Source organism: Camarhynchus parvulus, chromosome 18, assembly GCF_901933205.1.
Source record: "Camarhynchus parvulus chromosome 18, STF_HiC, whole genome shotgun sequence".
NCBI classification, from domain to species: domain Eukaryota; kingdom Metazoa; phylum Chordata; class Aves; order Passeriformes; family Thraupidae; genus Camarhynchus; species Camarhynchus parvulus.
Window position 1 is genome coordinate 4,794,700 of NC_044588.1, and position 21,389 is coordinate 4,816,088.

General features: G+C 56.9%; 2 protein-coding genes across 3 annotated transcripts; one reads left to right on the plus strand and one right to left on the minus strand.

Moving 5' to 3' along the window:
* The first annotated feature begins 67 nt into the window (after positions 1-67).
* On the plus strand, positions 68-10,438 carry COG1 (component of oligomeric golgi complex 1). The gene is made up of 14 exons (XM_030962005.1): positions 68-388; positions 1,069-1,313; positions 2,625-2,806; positions 3,618-3,788; positions 3,864-4,017; positions 4,176-4,386; positions 4,504-5,259; positions 5,473-5,619; positions 6,457-6,618; positions 6,883-7,010; positions 7,422-7,530; positions 8,241-8,350; positions 8,443-8,518; positions 9,774-10,438. Exons 1-14 carry the CDS (start codon positions 68-70, stop codon positions 9,912-9,914), a joined length of 2,913 nt encoding a protein of 970 aa, XP_030817865.1. The 3' UTR covers positions 9,915-10,438.
* Positions 8,619-19,072, minus strand: FAM104A (family with sequence similarity 104 member A). Of its 2 annotated transcripts, XM_030962008.1 has the most exons (4): positions 18,943-19,072; positions 17,221-17,317; positions 13,562-13,624; positions 8,619-11,095 (listed from the first exon to the last, which is right to left on the minus strand). In XM_030962008.1, the coding sequence occupies exons 1-4, from the start codon at positions 18,987-18,989 to the stop codon at positions 10,859-10,861; spliced, it is 444 nt and encodes a 147-aa protein (XP_030817868.1). In that variant the 5' UTR covers positions 18,990-19,072; the 3' UTR covers positions 8,619-10,858. The 2 variants fall into 2 exon arrangements, with proteins under 2 accessions (XP_030817868.1, XP_030817869.1); XM_030962009.1 differs by lacking the exon at positions 13,562-13,624.
* Positions 19,073-21,389: the final 2,317 nt, after the last annotated feature.

Below are 21,389 nucleotides of genomic sequence, written 5' to 3' on the forward strand. Positions count from 1 at the left end.
CGGCACGAAGATGGCGGCGCCGCCCCGCGGTGACGCCCGGAAGCGCCGTACCCTTCCCGTGACCAAGATGGCGGCGGCAGCCCCGGCTGTGCAGGCCGGGCCCGGTGCCGGTGCCGGTGTCGTGGCGGCGATGGCGGCGCGCGGTGCCGAGGCCGAGGCGCTGTTCGAGGCGCACACGGCGGCCGAGCTGCGGGCGGTGGAGCGGCGGCTGCGCGCCGGCATCGAGCAGAAGCGGGAGGAGCTGCGGCAGATGGTGGGCGAGCGCTACCGGGACCTCATCGAGGCGGCCGACACCATCGCCGAGATGCGGCGGAGCGCCGAGCGCCTGCTGGGCGCCGTGAGGGGGCTGCAGCGGGGCGGCACCGCCCGGCCCGGCCCCGCCGGCACGGTGAGGGGCAGCGGGGCGGCCACGGGACCCCTCGGGGCCTCTTTCCCCCTTGGAGCCGCTCTTTTCCCCCCGCTCCATCTCCCTGCCTGGCCCCTTCTCCCACCTTCCTCTCCTCCTCCATCCCTTCTTCTCTCCACTCACCCCCTATTCTTGCCCCTCTTTTATCCCCCTATCCCCCCATTCCTTCTTTCCCCCTTGGACCCACTCTTTTTCCCCCACTCCTACCTGGCCCCTTTCCCACCTTCTCTCCACTCATCCCCTATTCTTGCCCCTCTTTTATCCCCTCTTCTATTCCCCCATCCCCTCTTTCCCCCTTGGACCCGTTCTTTTCCCCCCACTCCTGCCTGGCCCTTTCTCCCGCTCTCACCCCTTTCCCACCTGCTCTTCTCCACCCATCCCATATTTTTGCTCCTTTTTTATCCCCCTGTCTATTCCTCCATCCCCTCTTTTCCCCGTTGGATCCACTCTTTTACCCTCACTCCATATCCTTGCCTGGCCCGTTTTCCTGCTCTCACCCCTTTCCCACCTTCTCCTCCTCTGCCTACCTTCTTCTCTCCACTCATCCCCTATTTTTGCCCCTCTTTTATCCCCCTGCCTATCCCCCCATCCTCTCTTTCCCCCTTTTCCCCCTTGTTCTCTCCACTCATCCCCTATTTTTACCCCTCTTTTATCCCCTCCAGGTTCGCCCGCCGGCTCACCAGAGTTTCTATGGGGCTGCAGCTCAGCTGAAGCTGCTGCTGGAGGTTCCCGAGCAGGTCTGGGGGGCGGTCGACGGGGGCCGGTACCTGCCCGCGGCCCGGCTCCACCTGCTCGGGGCTCACCTGCGCCGCCAGCTGCAGCTCGACACCCCCCGGGCCCGCTCCAGCGCCGTCCTGGCCCGCTTCCCCATCCTGCTGCGGCAGGTGGCGGCTGCCAGCCACCTCCGGTGAGCCGGGAACGGGCACAGCAAGGGCTGGGTGGGCAGGGGGTGAGCCCCTGGCACAGGTTACCCACAGAAGCTTTGGCTGTCACATCCCTGGAAGTGTCCCAGTGCCCCATCCTGGTGGGATGGTGGATGAGACTTGCCTGGTTTAGGGATTGGGAAGGGCTGGATGAAGTGGGGGGGTGCTGCTGGGTGAAGGGATGAGCTCTGGCACAAGCTACACAAGAGTGGTGTCCCCCTCACACCTGAGTGTCCAGTGCCTCCTGGCAGGTGATGAACGGAGCATGTTAGGGATTGGGAAGGGCTGGGTGGCAGGGGTGAGCCCTGGCACAGGTTACCACAGAAGTTTTGGCTGTCACATCCCTGGGAGTGTCCCAGTGCCCCATCCTGGTGGGATGGTGGATGAGACTTGCCTGGTTTAGGGATTGGGAAGGGCTGGGTGAGGTGGGAGGAGGGAAGCTCTGCACAGGTTACACAGAGGTTTGGCTGTCACATCTGAGTGTCCAGTGCCCCATCCTGGAAGCTGGATGAGAGTTGGAGCAGGCTGGTTTAGGGATTGGGAAGGGCTGGGTGAGGAGGGGATGAGTCTGTGGCACAGGTTCCACAGAGAATTTTTGGCTGTCCCATCCCTGGAAGTGTCCCAGCGCCCCATCCTGGTGGGATGGTGGATGAGACTTGCCTGGTTTAGGGATTGGGAAGGGCTGGGTGAGGAGGGAAGCCTGGGTGAGGTGGGAATGAGCCCCGGGCAGAGCTCCCTTCTCAGGTTACACAGAGAAGTTTTGCTGTCTCATCCCTGGAAGTGTCCCAGTGCCCCATCCTGGAAGCTGGATGGGACTTGCCTGGTTTAGGGATTGGGAAGTGCTGGATGCTGAAGTTCCCTCCCAGCCCAAGCACTCCCTGTCAGTGGGACTTGCTCAGCCCAGGGAAGGCAGGACAGAAATGAGCTGCAGCGAGGTGGGGGGATAATTCTTCACCTGTGCCAGGAGGCTCTGCCTGAGGCAGCTGCACCTGGATCCCACAGGAGAGCCCAGGGCAGGTGCCAGGCTGGGAGCACAGTGCCCCAGGAGTGCCCTGGAAAGCTGGCAGGCAGGGACAGAGGGAGGTGAGGGAATCTCCCATGGCCAGCAGCACATCCTGGGGGCTCCATCGGGTAACGGGACAGGACTGACAGGGAACCCAAGCCATCCCACGAGGCTAGCACATAAACCATGTCCCCAGTCCTGTAATACCCAGATAGCAGTGGGAGGAGTCCCACTTTGGCAGGCAGCACACGGTGTGGCTGGGGCAGTGACTCCCAGCTGGTTCCTGTGGCAGATCCACCATCCTGCAGGAGAGCAAGGCCCTGCTGCGCTGCCCCACGGGCTCGGAGCAGGCGGTGGCAGAAGCCCTGTGTGCCATCATGCTGCTGGAGGACAGCTCCCCACGGCAGGCCCTGGCTGACTTCCTGCTGGCCAGGAAAATGGCCATCCAGCAGCTGCTGAACCAGCCCCACCACGGTCAGTGCCACGGGGCTGCTCCCCGGGCAGCTCGGGGGGAGCCTGCCCCACTGCAGCCAGGGGAGAGTCCCAGAAATGGGAGGATGGGGGATTCCCCTGTATGGGAAGGTGGTGGGTGGGAAGATGGGGGATTGCCTTAAATTGGGAAGATGGGAGGTTCCCATAAATTGGGAAGAGGGGAGACTCCCATAAATTGGGAAGATGGTGAGTGGGAAGATGGGAGGTTCCCATAAATTGGAAGATGGTGAATGGGAAGATGGGAGAGATTCCCATAAAATGGGAAGATGGGAGATTCCCATAAATTGGGAAGATGGTGAATGGGAAGATGGGAGATTCCCATAAATTGGGAAGGTGGTGAATGGGAAGATGGGAGATTCCCATAAATGGGAAGATGGTGAATGGGAAGATGGGAGATTCCCATAAATTGGGAAGGTGGTGAATGGGAAGATGGGTGATTCCCATAAATTGGGAAGGTGGTAAATGGGAAGATGGGAGATTCTCCCATAAATGGGAAGATGGTGAATGGGAAGGTGGGGGATTCCCATAAATTGGGAAGATGGGAGATTCCCATAAATTGGGAAGATGGTGAATGGGAAGATGGGAGATTCCCGTAAATCTCATGGTGGCAGGGACACTGCAAAACAGCACAAAAATCACCGGTTCTCAGGGGCTTAGGCCAAGCCCACCTGTAGTGGGGAAGCAGGTGGGGCACGAGGCTGAGTCCTTTGCCCTCCAGCCCTTCCTGGAAGGGATCACAGTGCCACTGAGCTGTGCTGAGGGGCTGCCCCGGCTCAGAGTCACCTCTCTGCAGGCGCAGGTATCAAAGCCCAGGTGTGTTCCCTGATGGAGCTGCTCACCACCACGCTGTACCAGGCCCACGCTCTGTTCTACACCGTGCCCGAGGGGGTGGCCCCAGAGCCTGCCCTGCCCTGTGGGTTGCTCTTCTCCACCCTGGAGAGCAGCACGGGCCAGAACCCCGCAGGTGAGGCCTGCAGCTGCCCAGGTGTGTGGGCAGGAGGGTGCCCCGTGCTGGGCTGAGCCCTGGCTGTGATTGCAGGGAGAGGAGGGGTGCTGGAGGAGGATCTGAAGCTGAGCAGCTGGTTCAAGTACCTGCCCGAGTCCGTGGTGGAATTCCAGCCGGCCCTGCGGACCCTGGCACACCCCATCAGCCAGGAGTACCTCAGGGAGACCCTGCAGCAGTGGATCAACATGTGAGTGGGACAGGGCAATCCCAGCCTGGCTGCTTCCTCCTCATCCCCTCATCCTCCTCATCCTTCACCCCGACTGAAGCAGCCAGAGGCAGCCCAGCACATCCAGCACCCTGGGCCAGGGCCTCACCCCGCTCACAGGGGTGAAACTTTGCCTCCAGGTGCAGCGATGACATCAGGACAGGGGTCAGGACGCTGCTGGTGTACGTGAAGAGCATGAAGGGGCTGGCAGGGATCCGTGATGCCGTGTGGGAGCTGCTGTCCAGCGAGTCCAGCAGCCACAACTGGGAGGCCGTGTGCCGGCGCCTGCTGGGCAGGCCTGTGTCCTTCTGGGAGGAGCTGCTGCAGGAGCTCTTCCTGGACAGGCTGCAGGTGGGTGCTGTGCCCTGGGGAGCCTTGCTCTGCACCCCCAGGAGTTGTGTCACAATGCACTGAGGATGGGTTTCAGTGGCACACTGAAATCGGCTTTTTCTCCTGGTTCCGTTGCAGACTCTGACCAAAGAAGGCTTCGACTCCATTTCCAGCAGCTCCAAGCAGCTGCTGGCCGCAGCCTTGCAGGAGTTGGAAGTGAAAGGTGGCAGCGGTGCCCTGAGCAAGCAGATCCAGCTGGAGCACAATGTGGCCCTGTTCCTGTGGTCAGAGAGCCCCGGGGACCTGCCCGGGGACGCGGCGTGGGTCAGCGTGGGGCAGCGCGGGCCCTTCGCCAGGAGCGGGCTGGCCATGAAGGCACAGGCGCTCACCCCGTGCGTGCAGAGCTTCTGCTCCACGCTGGACTCCAAGCTGAAGGCCAGGCTGGAGGATGTCCTGTCCTACCTCCCCGGGGACGACTGTGTCCCCAAGGAGCCACCGCACTCCGCCTTCAACCGCTTCGCCGACGCCGGCACCGTGCAGGGGCTGCTCCGTGACCGCTGCGTCTCCTGCATCCAGCACCTCCTGGGCTGCGTGCAGGAGCAGCTCCAGAGTGCCCAGAGCCAGCTGGACGCCCCAGGGGATGCCAGGCTCAACGCCGTGCTCTTCATGGCCAGGCTGTGCCAGGCCCTGCCCGAGCTGTGCCCTCACCTGCAGCGCTGCGTGCTGGGCCGGCTGGGCGGCGCCGAGCCCAGGGAGCCGCGCTCTGCCAAGAAACTGGGCAAGGGCAAGGCCCAGGAAGTGTCCCCCGAGCTGGCCCAGTGGCAGGGGGTGAAGGCAGAGCTCCTGCAGCAGAGCCTGGTGGCTTATCAGCTCTGGAGCTCGGCTGTCACCAAGGTAAGGAGAAGTTTCCCTCCTCAGATGGTTTTTGGGAGGGTTCCCTCGCTGGGGCTGCCCAGAGCTCCCTGTGCTGCTGCCCGGTCACAGGGGTGGCTGCAGGGGCTTGGTGTCCATGAGGGTCACTCTGGGGGCTGCAGCAGGTCACAGGCAAGGTGGCCTTGGCCCTGTTGGAGGTGTCCTGTGATCAGGGCTTTCGTTGTTGTGCTCCAGGGTCTGGTTCAGTGCTTCACCCACACGTTGCTGCTGGACACCGCTGGCTCTGTCCTGGCCACTGCCACCAACTGGGACGAGATTGAAATCCAGGAGGAGACCGAGTCTGGGAGCAGTGTGACATCCAAGATCCGGCTGCCTGTGCAGGTATGAGGGACAGCCTGTGGGAGGAGCCCAGCACTGGCTCCAGAGCCACTTGCTGAGCTGCTGGGGAGGGTGTTTGGTGTCACCAGCAGAGGACAAACACTCTGTGGTGCTCTCTGAGACACTCACCTCGTGAGGACAGAGGTCAGAGGAAGGAAATAGGTCATTGTTGCTGTTTATCTCTATGAGGAAGGTTGGCCCAGGTCCTGTAAAACTGAGCCAGAGGAGGACTTAGGCCTGGTTTAAACACAGAGATCCCAGGAGAGAGGTTCCATGGAAGCTGGATGCATTGAAGGACAGGGCTGCAGCAGTGGGACTGTGCAATCCTGAGGGAACTGAGGCGGGTGGCTTCCCAAGGGTGTGGTGGTGGCACAGGAAGGACCTCAGAGGGACAGAGCAGGTGGCAGGGGGAGGAGGGGCCAGGCTGGAGTGAGCTCTGTGTTTGCACAGCACGGGAGGGGCTGGACAGGGAAATGCAGTGAGCCTTATCCAGTGAATTCTGTTATCTGAGGGGAAAAGCAGCTGGGTGAGAATGCAGGAGGTGAGGGAGGAACAGCCCCAGGGAGTGGGTGGGCAGAGCAGGGTCTGTGCTGGCACAAGATTAACAGCGAGTTCTCACTGCACTCAGTGTCTGGTAAAGTCTTTGGGGGCTTTGGGAGCTGCTGTAACCCAAAATCTGAGGTGTCAGTAACCCAGCCCCTGTGAGGTGCCTGAGCCGAGCTGTGGGGCAGAGCTTTGTGGCTGCTGAGGAATGGGACACTCCCACCAGCCAGCTGAAGGGATGTGGAGGGGAATGGAGTTTACAGAGCAGCTGCAAATGAAGTCTGTTCTCCTGCCCAGCCCTCGTGGCACGTGCAGTGCCTGCTGTTCAGCCTGTGCCAGGAGGTGAACAGGGTTGGTGGGCACACCCTGCCCAAGGTGACCCTGCAGGAGCTGCTCAGGAGCTGCATGGCAGAGGTGCTGAATGCCTATGGAAAGCTGGTGGAGCAGAAGCAGGAGAAGGTACCTGGCTGTGGGATGGGAGGGAGAAGATGGCTGGGAATGCAGGGGCACATCCAGCTCCTGGAACAGAAAAACAGCATTACAGTGCCTGTCCTGATAGCTGGAAAGGAGACACCCTTACACTCACCCTGGCTCCCCCACAGCTGAGGCAGACACCGGATTTCACTCTGGTTGTGCCTTGGGCTTGGTGTTCTCGGATGTTGCTCCTTGGGCAGCCCGCCCTGTGCCAGGGAGGAGCCCCATTCCTGCCTGTCCCATTTGCAGAGGCCAGATAGCTTCCCCCTGACCCAGAGCAGGGCTCTGCAGTTACTCTACGACCTGAGGTACCTCAGCATCATCCTGACAGCCAAGAGTGAGGACACAAAACCCAGCAGGATCAAGCAGGACTCTGGGTATGGCACTCTGGGGTTCACATCCTCCAGCAGGGTTTTGGGGGGCCCTGAACCAGTGCAAGCTCCAAGCTCTGACACTGCACAAACACTGAGCTCATCCTCAAACCAGAGGAGGGCTGGGGTTCTGTGGCCAGGGGCTGATCCCCCTCCTTGTGTCCATGGGATACCCTCAGAGGGTGCCCCTGGACAGAGCAGTTGAGCTTCCAGCCAAGAGTTAAAGCTTGGGGGGTACCACGGGCAGCAGTTCCTGCTGCTGGGGTTGTGTAAGAGCTGGAAAGCCTTGGGGCAGCTGCTGTTGTGCTGACTAATTCCTGTTGGGCTCAGTCACCCCAGACAGGAAATCCCTGGCTGCTTCAGAGCTGGCATCACCGGGATGTCACCCCTGACAGGAGCTCTCTGCTCTGCCTGCAGGATTGAGAAGGTCATCGACTTCCTGGAGGGACACATCGATCCCTTTGACCTGGATGTCTTCACCCCACACCTGAGCAGCAACCTGAACCGCCTGGTGCAGAGAACCTCGGTAGGGAGCAGGGCTGGAGCAGCAGGGACACTGCTCAATGCCTGCAGCAGGGCAGCTGGGCTGCCTTTGAACTGCTTAGTGCCTCAAGATAAGCACTGGCACTTGCCTGCAAAGGGGAAGAGTGTTCAGTGCCAGCTGAAGATAAGAGGAGCTGGCTGAGCCGGCTGCCCGGCCCCGCTGTGGGGCTGCCTGAACTTTATCTGACAGGATTCACTGGAGCCTGTGCAACACTAATTGGGTTAAGTAGTGCTGAAACAGGTCTGGGACTCAGCTGTGGGAATAATTAACACCAGAGTTAAGAGGGGGGAGAGAGAGGCACTTTGTGTTCACACTCAGTGCTGATGGTGTGCCAGAGGATTCACCACGTACTGTGGGGTCAGCTCTGCAGGAACCCCAGATCCAAGCAGCTCCTGGTGCCTTCCAGCTTCTCTTCCCAAATCCTGGTCCCTTCCAGCTTCTCTTCCCTAAATCCTGGTGCCTTCCAGCTTCTCTTCCCAAATCCTGCTCCCTTCCAGCTTCTCTTCCCCAAATCCTGGTGCCTTCCAGCTTCTTTTCCCCAAATCCTGGTGTCTTCCAGCTTCTCTTCCCAAATCCTGGTCCCTTCCAGCTTCTCTTCCCCAAATCCTGGTGCTTTCCAGCTTCTCTTCCCCAAATCCTGGTGCTTTCCAGCTTCTCTTCCCCAAATCCAAGCCTCTCCTGGTGCCTTGCAGGTTCTCTTTGGGCTGCTGACTGGGACAGAGAACCAGTACACGAGCAGGGGCGGCGCTCTGAGCTCGCAGGAGCTGCACAACATCCTGCCCTTAGCATCCAGCCAGATCAGGTGAGGCACCCAGCTCTTCCAAGAATTCTCCTTCCTCTGGGAAGCTGCTCTGGAATTGCTGCTTCCCACATTTCTTTCTTCCATTTCTTAAGGTTTGGACTCCTGCCACTGAGCATGTCGAGCTCACGGAAGAGCAAGTCCACTGCCAGGAGCACAGAAAGAGTCCAGGTTGGTGTTTGAACCGAGCTGTAAAAACAGGAATATTTTCCCAGTATTCATTGTCCCCTTGACACTGGAGTTTATGGGCAAAGAAGAAAGCAGCCAAACATTATTTCACCTGATTTTTATTTTCAGTAAAATGAATCATTATGGCAGCACAGCAGGGGATGGGGTGGATTTCTCCAGGAGCCTCCAAACCCCACCCACCCTTTGCCCCTGTGGTTTTGGGGCCACTGCTCTGTGGCAAGCAAAAACCACTGCAGGGGCAGTGGGGGCTGACATGGATGAGGGCAATGCACCAAAGCTCATTAAAGAGGGCTGCAGGAAAGGCTGAAGGACAGTAGCTAATGCTTGAACTCCTTTGCAGTGGGATGCTGCCCTGTAACCCCGAGGAGGCCTGGCCAGGTACCCCAGCTGTGTGAGGAGTGTCCTGCTGCTGCTCCCCTGGTGCTGAGCTGTAGCAGCCAATCTTTCTGTTGCTCCATTTCCCCCAGTTTAAAACATCTGCTTAGATGGAGCTCTGTGTGCTGGGTGAGAGCCAAGGAACACCTCACTGCTGTGGGAAGCAGCAATTCATGTTTCCTTTACTTATTACCAGCCTAATCTATCCCTGGTGGTCTTGGCAACTGGGACAAGTTGTTGAGTTGACAAGAGCCAAGACAAAGAGGTCAAGGCCTGGTTTTACCAGTGTCATTTGAGATGATGTTCAATTTGCAACTCTCCTTCTCCATTTCTTGGAGCCCTTAAGGACCAAACCCAGCAGAAGGGGTGTTTAAAAGCCCAAAACTTCCCAGCAAAGGTATTCCTTACCTCTCACAGCTCAGTTGGACTAGAGCATAGAAGTGTGCAGTGATGTCTGGCTCGTTCTGTCACTCCCCTCAGCTCTGTGCTGTGCTCAGCACACCCGTGTCCTGTGCTAGCCACACTTGCCAGGATCCCTGCCAGATGCTTGCTCCTCCTTCAATGCTAAAACTCTTCTGGAGAGGTTCAAATCTGCAGTTCTCCAAGAACAGCTCCTGCAAGGGCACCAGCTGTGCTTCTGCCACGCTGTGATCCCTCGCTCTAAGGGTTTTGCTGAGTGTTCACTGGGGTTTTATGAGCATTGAGTGACATCTGCCAAGTGCCTGTTGCTACCAGCAGCGAGCTGTGTGTCTGTCACTCCCCCAGCAGTGCCACCGCTCGGCTGCGTGCCCTGTGCTGCTGAGGGGACAGAGGGAGCCCCGGGGGTGCTGTGACAGTCACAGTCACTTTTGTGTTCCCAAAGGGCCAGGCTGCAGCTGCTGTGCTGCCCAGGGAGGACGAGGCACGGCCGGGCTCGCTGTTCCGGCAGCTCCTCACCGACGACGAGGACGCGGCGGCCCCGTCCCTCTTCAAGCTGGGCTGGCTCTCGGGCATGACCAAGTGAGGCAGCAAGCAATAAAACTGCTCTGGGTGTTTGTCTTCACTGAGATGCGTCTGTCTGTCCCCTCGGTGACACCTCTGGGATTGTCAGGATTCCCATCCTCAGAGCAGGGCGTGGCATGGGAAGCAGGCACAGCTTGGATCGTCCTTGTCCCCTGGCTGCTGCAACAGAGGTGGAGCTGCTCTTTCACCTCCTAGCCTTACATTGTTAAAATCAAATTAAAGGGGAAAAAAAAAAGCCAAAACAACCTAGACGCTAACAGAAAACAAAACATTTCACAGCTGGGAAGGGGTGCTGGAGCAGGGTAAGACGCCTGTGTCCTCCAGGCACCACCACCCTGCCCTGAGAGGCCCCTGCAGCACCTGCCCGACCTGTCCTGGCTCTCATTTCACATTTCCTTTCCAGTCGTGCAGCAGTGAAGCTCATGAGAGAAGCCTCATCACCCTGAGCTGGGTGGGAGCTCACAGGCCTAAGCACCTGCACTCGCTGCTCCTATTCTCACTAACTCTAAATGCTCAAAAAATTATGTTGCCAAATCATTTTTTAACTAGTTTATTGAAATTAAAAAAAGACTTATAAAACTGAAGAGGAACGCTTAAGAGAACTTTACAGAAAGCAACAACTTGCTAACAAACAGATTAGGCAGTCGATTGGAATTGGACAGTCTGCAATCCTATAACACACATGTGGACTCCTCAGTCTCCTCTTGCCACGTACTTTAGAACCACCCCAAAAAGAATCCTATAAAAATTGCTTCAAAGCCCCTTTTGCATTGCAATAGTGCAGCAAACCACAAGTAAACAATCTCCTGTTAACCTGTTATTTCAAATATAGACTGAAAAGGCAACAGGCAATTTTGTGCAATTCCATTTTAACAAACTTTGAAGTTGAAATATCAAATCTACACAGTGCTGTCCCTTCACAGAAGGCAGGGAGCTGCTGGGTCATCATGTAGGGAGGCGTCCCCGGCTCTGTAGGCTGTGGAAGTGGGCTTCCTTCAGGATCTGGTTGATGTGGAAGTAAGGACCTTGGCTTAGTGCAGACTGCTCGTGGAAGGGCTGGGAGGAGACAGGGCTGGATCCTGCAATCCTGGGGTTGAGGCTGGACTCTGCTCTGTCGGGGCTGTTGATGCTGCTGCTGCTACAGCTGCTGCTGCTGCTGCTCCCGCTGTCGCTGCTGGAGGACTGCGACACACAGAGGGTGAACAGCAACATCAGACACTTCTTCCTCACCCCACAGAAGCAAACCTTTAGGATAAACCCCTCCCTTCCACATTTCCAGCCCGATGGACTGATTAAATCCACCTTGGCACGGAGAGGTTGTTGTTGCCCACGCCAGTGTCACAGAGCTGAAGGGACAAGCCTTCACCCGGGGTTCAGTGACCTCCAGGGTGTTGGATTTCATTCCCCCCCAGTTAAACCCTTCAGCTCTGCCCCCAAGCCCACGTTTGCACTAGTGAAGTTTGCTGGGGTGATCCGAGAATTGGAAAATAAAGAACATTCCCAGGGAGCTGCAGTGTCAGTGCAGGCAGGGCAGGGTTGGCACTTGTGCTCTAGCACAGGTTTGAGGGGGGGGCACCATGCAAAGCACTTGCCTACAAGGCAACCCTAAAGTGAGATCTGAAGCATCCAAAGCGAGAGGCTGTGAGAAACAAATGCACACAGGACCCACTTTAAGTCTTTGAACACCCTACTGTCACCCTGGTTTTTTAAGATTTTCTAGGCCTTCTGATATGGACATTCTTGTGGTGAACTTTTCCAGACACTTTCTGTAAATAACTGATTGCTTTGTCTTCTTTTATGGAGGAGGAGAAAGTTGATGGACTGCTGGTTTGACCAGTGTCATTGGAGCGGTGTCACTGTCACCCTCCAATCCACTGTCACTTTTGGAAAACTATAAATGTTGGAGTCAGAGAATAAACTTCCTCTTTCTTCCTTCACCTGGAGAACCATGGTGTGCTTGCATTCTTGCGTGTCCGATAGTGACACCCTACCATCAAGTACTCTTCTCCCACTTAAGCACTCCATGGCAGTGTTAACTGGAAGTGTTCCACAGCAATTCCACACCAATTTACTTGACATGACAGTGAAGGAAGAACGGGCACTGAGGAATTGCTCATGCAGGGAAAAGAACTCAGCATTTGACTGAGATAAGAGTCCAGGGCTCATTTGCCAGCATTTAGGACAACCACATTTCGTGGGAATGGCTGGAAGAGCATTTGCCATCATCATAAGGGATTCAAAGACATAAAACACCATTTTAAGGGCTGCTAAGGAAAGGTTCCATTAGTTCCAGTTTTAGTTTGTGTGATCTGCTGGTCAGGACCTGCAAATATTTGGGTGAGTCAATCCCATAAATGATTCATAAAAGCAGACAGAGTAAGTGACAGCAGCTAAAAAAAATCGATATTTTTGTAAGGATTAAGCCACACAAGTCACAGCTTGTCCATCAGAAGAGGACAAATTTCATTAAATCCTCAGGGATTTACCAGTCAGAACCACTTCCAGAAGGGCTTCACCTGGAGTAAATCAGAAATGGTACAAACTGCCCCCAGCAGTGTGTGTGTGTGTGTAAATCAGGAATGGTACAAACTGCCCCCAGCAGTGTGTGTGTGTAAATCAGGATTGGTGCAAGCTGCACCCAGCAGTGTGTGTGTGTAAATCAGAAATGGTACAAACTGCCCCCAGCAGTGTGTGTGGAGTAAATGAGGAATGGTACAAACTGCCCCCAGCAGTGTGTGTGTGTAAATCAGGAATGGTACAAACTGCACCCAGCAGTGTGTGTGTGTAAATCAGGAATGGTACAAACTGCACCCAGCAGTGTGTGTGTGTAAATCAGGAATGGTACAAACTGCACCCAGCAGTGTGTGTGTGTGTGTGTGTGTGTGTAAATCAGAATGGTACAAACTGCACCCAGCAGTGTGTGTGTGTGTAAATCAGGAATGGTACAAACTGCACCCAGCAGTGTGTGTGTGTAAATCAGGAATGGTACAAACTGCACCCAGCAGTGTGTGTGTGTGTGTGTGTGTGTGTAAATCAGGAATGGTACAAACTGCACCCAGCAGTGTGTGTGTGTGTAAATCAGGAATGGTACAAACTGCACCCAGCAGTGTGTGTGTGTGTGTAAATCAGGATTGGTACAAACTGCACCCAGCAGTGTGTGTGTGTGTGTGTGTGTGTAAATCAGGAATGGTGCAAACTGCACCCACTAGCATGTCTGGAGTAAATCACACACCCAGCAGCGTGTGCAGTGCCCAGGGAGGGAGGCACTGTGGATATGTTCCACTGTTTGGGTGGAACACAACCCTCCCCCCGGCCCTGATCCACCATCGATCCTGACCATCCAACCCTGACAAATTCCTTTGTTTTGCTAAGCACCAAAAATGCTTCAGCTCTGTGGGAGCACAGCAAGCCAAGCCAAGGGCCCCGGGCTGCGAGGGGAGAAAAACACACAGCGGGGTCATTCCCGAGGGAGCACAGATGGAACCACGGAGCAACCAGCTCCTCCACCTACATCTAGAGAGGGAGAGAGCCCCGGCAGGACAGGGAGGAGCTGGGGGTGGTGCTGGGCAGCGCAGCTGCTGTTGCAGAGCAGCACAAAGAGTCACACGCGATGCTGAGGGGTCACAGCAGCCTCGGAGAGAAACCCACCGCACAGGACACTTTGTTTCCTTTTAGTCTGCGCTCCTTAGTGAGCTTCGTTACAGCCACCTTCTGCAAATCAAGGTAAAAATCCAAATGAGAACCTGGCCTGGCTTGCTGCTCACGTTTCACATCTCAACAAACATTTCCCAGCTGTTAGTAGTGAGTATTTTGTGCATCTCAAAGCTGGCAGCGTGTCCTGGGACGTGCTTCTGACACCTCAGGCTGGTGACAGATGGAAAGGTTTGTCAGACCCTCTTTATTTCCAGTTCTCTAAGGCAAAGGTTCACTAGCACTGGCACCCCTTCACCATTGCCCACATCACATGGAACACCTACCATGTCCCCGGGCTGTGGTGCACATTCTGAAACGCATTTGGACTACAATCAGACAAGAAAAGAATCCTTAAAGTCATCAAGTCAGCAAGACAGGCATCAACAAAGCTTTACAGGGCCAAAGGAAAGCAGCCCGGTGATATTTATGAATACTTTAGCTATCAAAAGGGCATCTTCAAGGTTTACTGGGCTCATTAAGCCTTAGCATCACACTTCAAGTTTTAAAACAAACAAATGTCCTGTTAAATGTGCAGATCTGGGACAATCTCTTGGGACAGGAACTGGAGAAAGAGTCACTCGACCCCTGCCGCTCTCAATGCCTTCCAAGAGGAGTTTAACAGAGCCACGAGCTGGTTTTAGCCAGGACTGAAGAGCAGCCCTTCCCTGGATAGTGGGGGACAAGAACTTTGATTTGATCTGTGCCAAGAACCCAGCAGTTTCACTCCTGGCCAGAACAAAGAGGAACTATGAGAAACTGGGGTTTGCAGAAGTTGTTCAGGAAGGAAAGGGTCAGCCAGAACACTCAGACTCGCTTCCTTCCCTGCGAAAAGGAGAGCAAAGGGTTTGCACTGGTGATTGCCCAGGCTGCAGAGCACAGCTGGGAACCTCAGCATTGCCCTTGGAGGATCCACTGCAACCTCAGTGTTGCCCTTGGAGGATCCACTGCAACCTCAGCGTTGCCCTTGGAGGATCCACTGCAACCTCTCCTGGCTTCACCTGGGGACAAGCAATGGATTTCTAACCAAATACAGGGCAAACAACACAGCTGAGCTCCTGGAAAAGGGAGGACAGGCTGAACAGGAAGGGAAATTCCGTGGCAAAGGCTCTGCCTTGCTAATGTTTAACCCTGGCTGCAGCTGCAGCCCCGTGGCTGTGCCTGGCCAGGACTGAGCCCAGGGCAGAGGTTTCTGTCACCCTCAGGGTGGCTGTCACCTCTGAGTGGCTTCTCCAGAGCACCAGGAATGGCACATCCTGACAGCAAGTGCCCAAAAAGCAGCACTGCTGGAGATTGAAGAGAATCTGTTTCCACCCCGTCAAAGCTGGAAGTGCTGCCTGTCCTGGGTGAAAGGCCAATCCAGAGGGAGAAAACAGCAAATCCTTTGGAACTGGATGTGATTTGGATGAGCAGTGGGACTCAAAGTCAGGGACTGAGGGGTAACATCACAGAACAGCCCAGGTTTGAACTGCCACTGAGGAAAAACCTCCCTTCACCTCATTCTCCAGAGCAAAACATGCAAGACAAAAAAAACAGGAACAGATCCTGGCAAAAAACACTGCTTGACTGCCATCAGGTTTAAAACACTGCCTGACTGCCCATCCTGAGGCTGTGTTCTCAGAGGCCTCGCTCTGCAACAGGGAACAGTCAGTCTGAACCAAAACAGCCCAGAGGAATCAGGACTTTGGGTAATGTTTCACAAAAAGCAGGTGTGCAATGCACTGTCATGAAAAGCAACTCTCCTGTGCTCTTGGAAGTCACAAATTGCTCCCCCTCCCCCTTTCCCAGACAATATCCCAAATCCAGGGGGGTTTTTAACCAGCTAGAGGTGTCTTTGCACACAGCAAAGTGTCAGGGAACTAAATCCAAGCGTTGCAAACTGGCTGAGACTTTCCAAGCAGCACCAATCGGAAGCACTTGTGCACAATGAGCACAAGGATTTCTCCCTTTGGCACAGGAAGTCCTTAACCAAATGTTGGAATAATACAGATTTAATCTCGTGGCTTGAATTTCTGGGCATGCTCAGTTGAGGGATCTGACAAGAAAACAAGCCAAAAAAACCAAAAAGCAAAAAAAAGCTCCATTCATCAGGAGAAAACATTGGGAATTCTGTTCTATGCTGTTTGAGAAGCTGTGCCCACATTCCTCGGCAGTGAGAGCTCCTCCCTGCCTCACACCAGGGTTTAATGAGTTAAAACCAGGCTTTGCCAGGCAAGTGCATGCAAGAAGCAGAGTCTCTGTCAGGCTGAGCAGTGACCTTGGCAGGAACCAGGCTGCTGTCACCCTCGTGTGTGGGCACTGCCAGCCCTGCCCCATCACCAGGTGCTCACACTCCAAGCAAAGGTGCTGCTTCTGCCACTCACCATCGGGAGGTTCTCCTGATATCCTTAATTTCATTAGTCCCACTGCAATCCCTCGTTCCACACTAAATCCGTCCTCCTCCCGCCACAAAGCCGCTTTGGCTTTAACTACCCTACACACACGGAGGGCTCTGACCTGTGGGACAAGGGACTCAGGGTCAGGTGGCACAAACCAGGGCTGCTGCTCCCAGCAAAGCCCAAAATGCAAAGTTTCCCTCCTGAAAACACAGCAGCTTTCATCCCAGGGGGTTCCTCTGTGATGGACAGCAGCTCCTAGAGCATTTCCAGCAGTGTCCTGTCACATCATCCACTTGTCCAGCTTAAGAGAGAGTCCTCCTCACAACAGGAATGTAGAAATATCATCTGAAACCATTTCCAGATTGTAAAAGAGCTCAAAGTTACATAGCAACTAAATGTTTTCTGCAAAGTACAACTAACAGTTGAATAATTGAGGTAATTCCATAATAATTCAGACTGTAATTGCTCATTACAATCCACCTTCAAAGTGAGGAGGCTCTAAAACACCGAGGATATTTCCAAAACGTTCAAAGAAATTAATTTCATTAACTTCAGAGTGCTCTGCACCCTTTTTCCATGAATGTTTTACAACACAAGGACATTGCTCACAGTGAATTTGCAGGTGATTCACCCAGGTGACATCTGGCAGCAGTTGGGAAATCAGTAATTTTTATTTTTTTTAAAAGAAAAAAAAATGTCAAATTGCACTGAGAGAACACCTGTCTGGTGAGGGGTAAGACAACAAGAGAGTTTATGCCATATCCAGGAAAAAAAAAGGAAAATATGAGAAAAAACAATGAGTTTTGAGTTTGTCTTGCTTAAACTGAGCAGCTCTATCAGAGCATTTTTTGCACATCAGATAAGGCCTGCCTGGAATGTGTTTTGTCTTTGTGCCACAAATAATCACCTCACGGTGAGGAAAGGCAAAGCTGATGGTCAGGCAGAGTGAGCCCAGGGACACAGCCCCCCATCTGTGGGCACAGCTCAGCCCAAACCAAAACCAAAAAGCTGCAAATTCTTTCCCTGGGTGCTGCAAGGCAGGATTTGAAATTTCTTCCCAGAAATATTCAGGCCAGGCCATAAGCAGGCTCACTGGAAATGCTGATTTCCAAACTGATTTCAATCTCTGATGTCACCAAGTCAAACCTCACAAAGCTATGAAATAAAAATGAAAATAAAAGCACAGATATTCCAGCTGCTGTTGGAATGCAGCCTGGGTTTGCCTGGGAAGGCTCTCACCTCAGTGTCCCACGAGTCCTGCAGGACAGAGCTCCTGGTGCTACGTTTGCTCTGGGGAACGTGACCATCCTCTTCATTGCCATTCCTTCTCCTCTTCCTGCAGGGGAGAGGAAATGATCAGCTCACTGATCCACTCCTGCTCTGTGCTCTGAAGGCACCCAGAAAGGGCAGGGACACCTGATAAATGAATGCAGGGTGTCCCCAGCCCCCTGAGGTGCTGTGGGCTCTGACGTGCCCCAGAGAAAAGGATCCTGCTGCTCACAGGATGTTTCCTATCAGAATAAGGGATGTGGATTAAAACCATCCTTCTAAATAAACTCATTTAACAACTGCCAGCCTTGCAGATGTAAAAATAATCCCTGGGCTCAGGGTGACACCTGACAGGCTGGGGACAGCCCTGGGACGAGTGGCACTGGCCACATCTCCAATTATCACACCACCCCACAAGGACTCTTCAGCCCCTCCCCTCTGACAGGGTTTGGAGTCACATTCCAAAGCAACCACATTGCCCGGGTGGAAACGAGGTTCTGTCAGGAAACACCTCGTGGAAAACAAACTCTTCGCCATCTCTGATGTATCTCCCGCCCTCTCATGGCACCTTGCACTGTCTGGCACGGTGGGTGCAGGTTTCAACCTGATTTTTATCCAGATCTTGGCAGGCATCGAGGCAAAGCAGAGTTTGGAGGAGGACAGTGGGGTGGGGGCAGTGCTGATATTCCCAGATTCCAGGAGATAAAGGGAACGCCTCAAAGGCCAGGCTGGACAGGAGCTGGGACAACCTGGGGCAGTGGGAGGTGTCCCTGCCCGTGGCAGGGGTGGCACTGCATGGGGCTGAAGGTCACTCCCAGCCCATGACTGGCAATTCTGTGCCACCAACTCAGCAGCTGCTCCCCAGCAGCCTCCCACAATTCCCACACAAACATCAAACGATTCCTCCCCACCCTACAAACACGACGAGTCAGCCAGGATCCAAAAAAACACGGGATGGAGCCGTTTTGGTGCGCCTAAAATTAACCCGTGCTCGAATGAGTCAAAACAGACTGGAGGGAGGCATTTATAGGTATTTATAACCGGCTCCTTTCTGTGCAGCAGGCTGTGGCCCACGCCTACAGCCCGGAGCTGCCTCGCTGCTCCCCATCCCTGGGAGGGCAGGCACCGAGCGCTGTCCGTCTGTCCGGGATCGCTCTTGGGGAAGGGATTCTCCTCTGGAGCCTCTGGCTCCTTCCTTTGCCAACCCCTGCAGTGACCTCGGCACTTGGACGGGGCTTGGGGTGTCCGTGGGCTATGGAAGGTGTCCATGGGCTATGGAAGGTGTCCATATCCGTGGTAGGGGGAGCACGGGACGGGCTTTAGGGTTTTCCACCCCATTTCCCCGACTCCACGGTCCCCCCAAAAACAACCTCCCAGCTCCCACCTGCCCCACGATCCCTCAGCTTCTCCCCACATCCCGTGCCAGGGGTGGTACAGGACGGGCTTTAGGGTTTCCCACCCCATTCCCCGACTCCACGATCCCCCTCAGCCCCCCAGCTCCCACTCGCCCCACGATCCCTCAGCTTCCTCCCCCGCATCCCCTCCATCCCCTCACCCTCCGGAGCGCCCCCAGCCTCCCCGACCCCCGCCGCCCCGCTGAACCCTCCGAGCGCTCGGTGCCCGCTCTCCCCTTCCCCTTCCCCTCAGCGCGGCCCCTCCTTCCCCCGCGCAGGCCGCGCCGCCCTCACGCACCTCTGTCTCGCTCCCCGCTCGCTCGGCAGCGGCTGCCGGCAGCTCATGGCGGGCGGGAGCGCGGCGGGGCGGGCGGAGGGGCCGCGCTGAGCGGGGGAGGCCGCGCCGAGGGGCGGAGGCCGCGCTGAGGGGCGGCAGCGCGGCCCTGCCCGGCCCCGACCGCCGCTTCCGCCGCTGCCGCCGCTTCCGCCGCCTCGCCCCCGTGACGTCACGGCGTGCGCCGGGGCGGGGGGCCGGGACATTGTGACGTCACAGCGCCGCCGCGCGGGCGGGCTTTGTGACGTCACCGGGGCGGTTCCGGTGCCGGTAATGGCGGCGGGGACGGAGCTGTGCCCGCACTGCGGGCGGCCCTTCAAGCGGCTCCGCGCGCACCTCCCGCACTGCAAGGCCGCGCCGGCAGCGAGCCCCGGGCCGGGCCCCGGCAGCACCGCGCGGCCCGTCCCGAGCAGTGACCGAGGTTCAGCGGCACGCCCGAGCCCCGCCAGCGCACCGGTATCGAACCCTCAGCCCTCCGCCGCCAGCGGCAGCGCCCCGGAGCGGAGCCCAGCGCCGCGTCCCCGCCCGGCCCCCGGTACCGGCCCTGCTGCCCCCGGTGCCGTGCAGGACGTGGCCCGCAGCCTGGACCTGCACCCCGAGGAGGTGGAGGATGTGCCCCAGAGGCTGCGGGAAGGGGTGAAGGTGGTGATCGAGAAGCACCGAGCCAGGGTGGTCCGGGAGAAGGAGCCGCGGAGCCGCGGGGAACGGACGGAGCCCGGCCCCGCTCCCCGCAAATCTGCCCCAAAATCCCGGAGCAAGGAGCCGCCGAGCCAGGGAGCCGCGGGGAGCGGGACTGGGAGCCCCAAGGGAGGAAAAAGCAGCTTAAAGGCGACAAAGACACCCCGAGAGCCCGCTGGGAGCAGCAACAGCCCCGGTGACCTCGTCCAGAAGAAGGGAAGAGACAAACCCAGGGCAGGAGGGGAGCGGGTGCCGCTGGAAGCTGGGGAGCGATCTGAACCCCCCGTGTGTGCCCCGTACCCCCAGAGCCTCCCGCTGGCACCGGCGGAGCCCATCGGAGCTCACGGCCGGGGGACAGCCAGGAACGAGCTGGGGCTGTGGGGGGAGGCAGTGCCCGAGCCCACCGTGAGCACAGCCCCGGGGCTGGATCTGCCCCAAACCCAGCCCGTCCCGAGCCCTGGCACAGCCCCGGGGCTGGATCTGCCCCAAACCCAGCCCGTCCTGAGCCCAGGCACAGCCCCGGGGCTGGATCTGCAAACCCAGCCCGTCCCGAGCCCTGGCACAGCCCCGGGGCTGGATCTGCAAACCCAGCTCGTCCCGAGCCCTGGCACAGCCCCGGGGCTGGATCTGCAAACCCAGCCCGTCCCGAGCCCTGGCACAGCCCCGGGGCTGGATCTGCAAACCCAGCCCGTCCCGAGCCCTGGCACAGCCCCGGGGCTGGATCTGCCCTTCACTCCCCAAACCCAGCCCAGCCTGAGCCCAGCTCTGCCCCTCACACCCCAAACCCAGCCCAGCCTGAGCCCAGCTCTGCCCCTCACACCCCAAACCCAGCCCAGCCTGAGCCCAGCTCTGCCCCTCACACCCCAAACCCAGCCCAGCCTGAGCCCAGCTCTGCCCCTCACACCCCAAACCCAGCCCAGCCTGAGCCCAGCTCTGCCCCTCACACCCCAAACCCAGCCCAGCCTGAGCCCAGCTCTGCCCCTCACAGCCCAAACCCAACCCCCCTGCTCGGCCCAGGGCTTGGAGTGGTTTCCAGAATTGTATCCCGAGTCGGGAGGGCTGGGGATTTTCCCAGGGAAGCGTTTCCACGAGGATGCGAGGATCACGGTGGAGACAGCCAGGGGTGGATTGGCACAGGGGCAGCAAGGTAACGAAAATCTCCCTGCTGGGATGTGCTGGAATGGCAGAGGGAATGGGAGAAGAGGGTTAGGGAACAGGAGAGGAGGGGCAGGGAATGGAAAAGGAGGGGCAGGGAATGCTGGGCTTGCCCAGGGGAGGATCCTGGAGAATCCAAGGAGCTTTAACTGGGCTCCTCCAGCCTGCAAAGCCAGTGGGTGGTGTTTTTATGGAGACTTGGATGGACAGAGCCCAAACTGTGTGGGAGGGGTGATTCCCTCTCCTTGTCCCAGCCCAAATTCCATATCCCACCCCGTCCCAGCTCCCCTGGCAGCACAGAGCCCTCACGGCTGTGACCCTGCTGTGTCACCCTGCAGGTCCCCTGGCCGAGAGGCCCCTGATGGAGGTGAGGCTGGGCGAGCTGCACACCTGGGTCAGCACGTGCAGCTTCTCTGCCCAGGCGCTGCTGGGAGCAGTGCAGAGAGGTGAGAACTCCTGGCTTTTGGGGCACATCCATCCCACTCCCCTGATTTCCTTTGTTCAAATAGCCAACCTGGATCTTTACAAAGCACAAGTCATGGAGTGATGGAAGGGACCAGAAGGATGATCCAGTGCCA

What these genes read in the sequence shown, in the direction of transcription:
- FAM104A (XM_030962008.1), bottom strand. Translation starts at nt 18,989, where the DNA reads ATGAGCTGCCGGCAGCCGCTGCCGAGCGAGCGGGGAGCGAGACAGAG. An exon ending in AGGACTCGTGGGACACTGAG is followed by an intron (nt 13,625 to 17,220) that starts GTGAGAGCCTTC and finishes CTTGATTTGCAG; the next exon opens with AAGGTGGCTGTAACGAAGCT. An exon ending in GAAACAAAGTGTCCTGTGCG is followed by an intron (nt 11,096 to 13,561) that starts GTGGGTTTCTCT and finishes TGTGTGTCGCAG; the next exon opens with TCCTCCAGCAGCGACAGCGG.
- COG1 (XM_030962005.1), top strand. Translation starts at nt 68, where the DNA reads ATGGCGGCGGCAGCCCCGGCTGTGCAGGCCGGGCCCGGTGCCGGTGCC. An exon ending in CACGGGCCAGAACCCCGCAG is followed by an intron (nt 3,789 to 3,863) that starts GTGAGGCCTGCA and finishes CTGTGATTGCAG; the next exon opens with GGAGAGGAGGGGTGCTGGAG. An exon ending in TGGAGCAGAAGCAGGAGAAG is followed by an intron (nt 6,619 to 6,882) that starts GTACCTGGCTGT and finishes TCCCATTTGCAG; the next exon opens with AGGCCAGATAGCTTCCCCCT.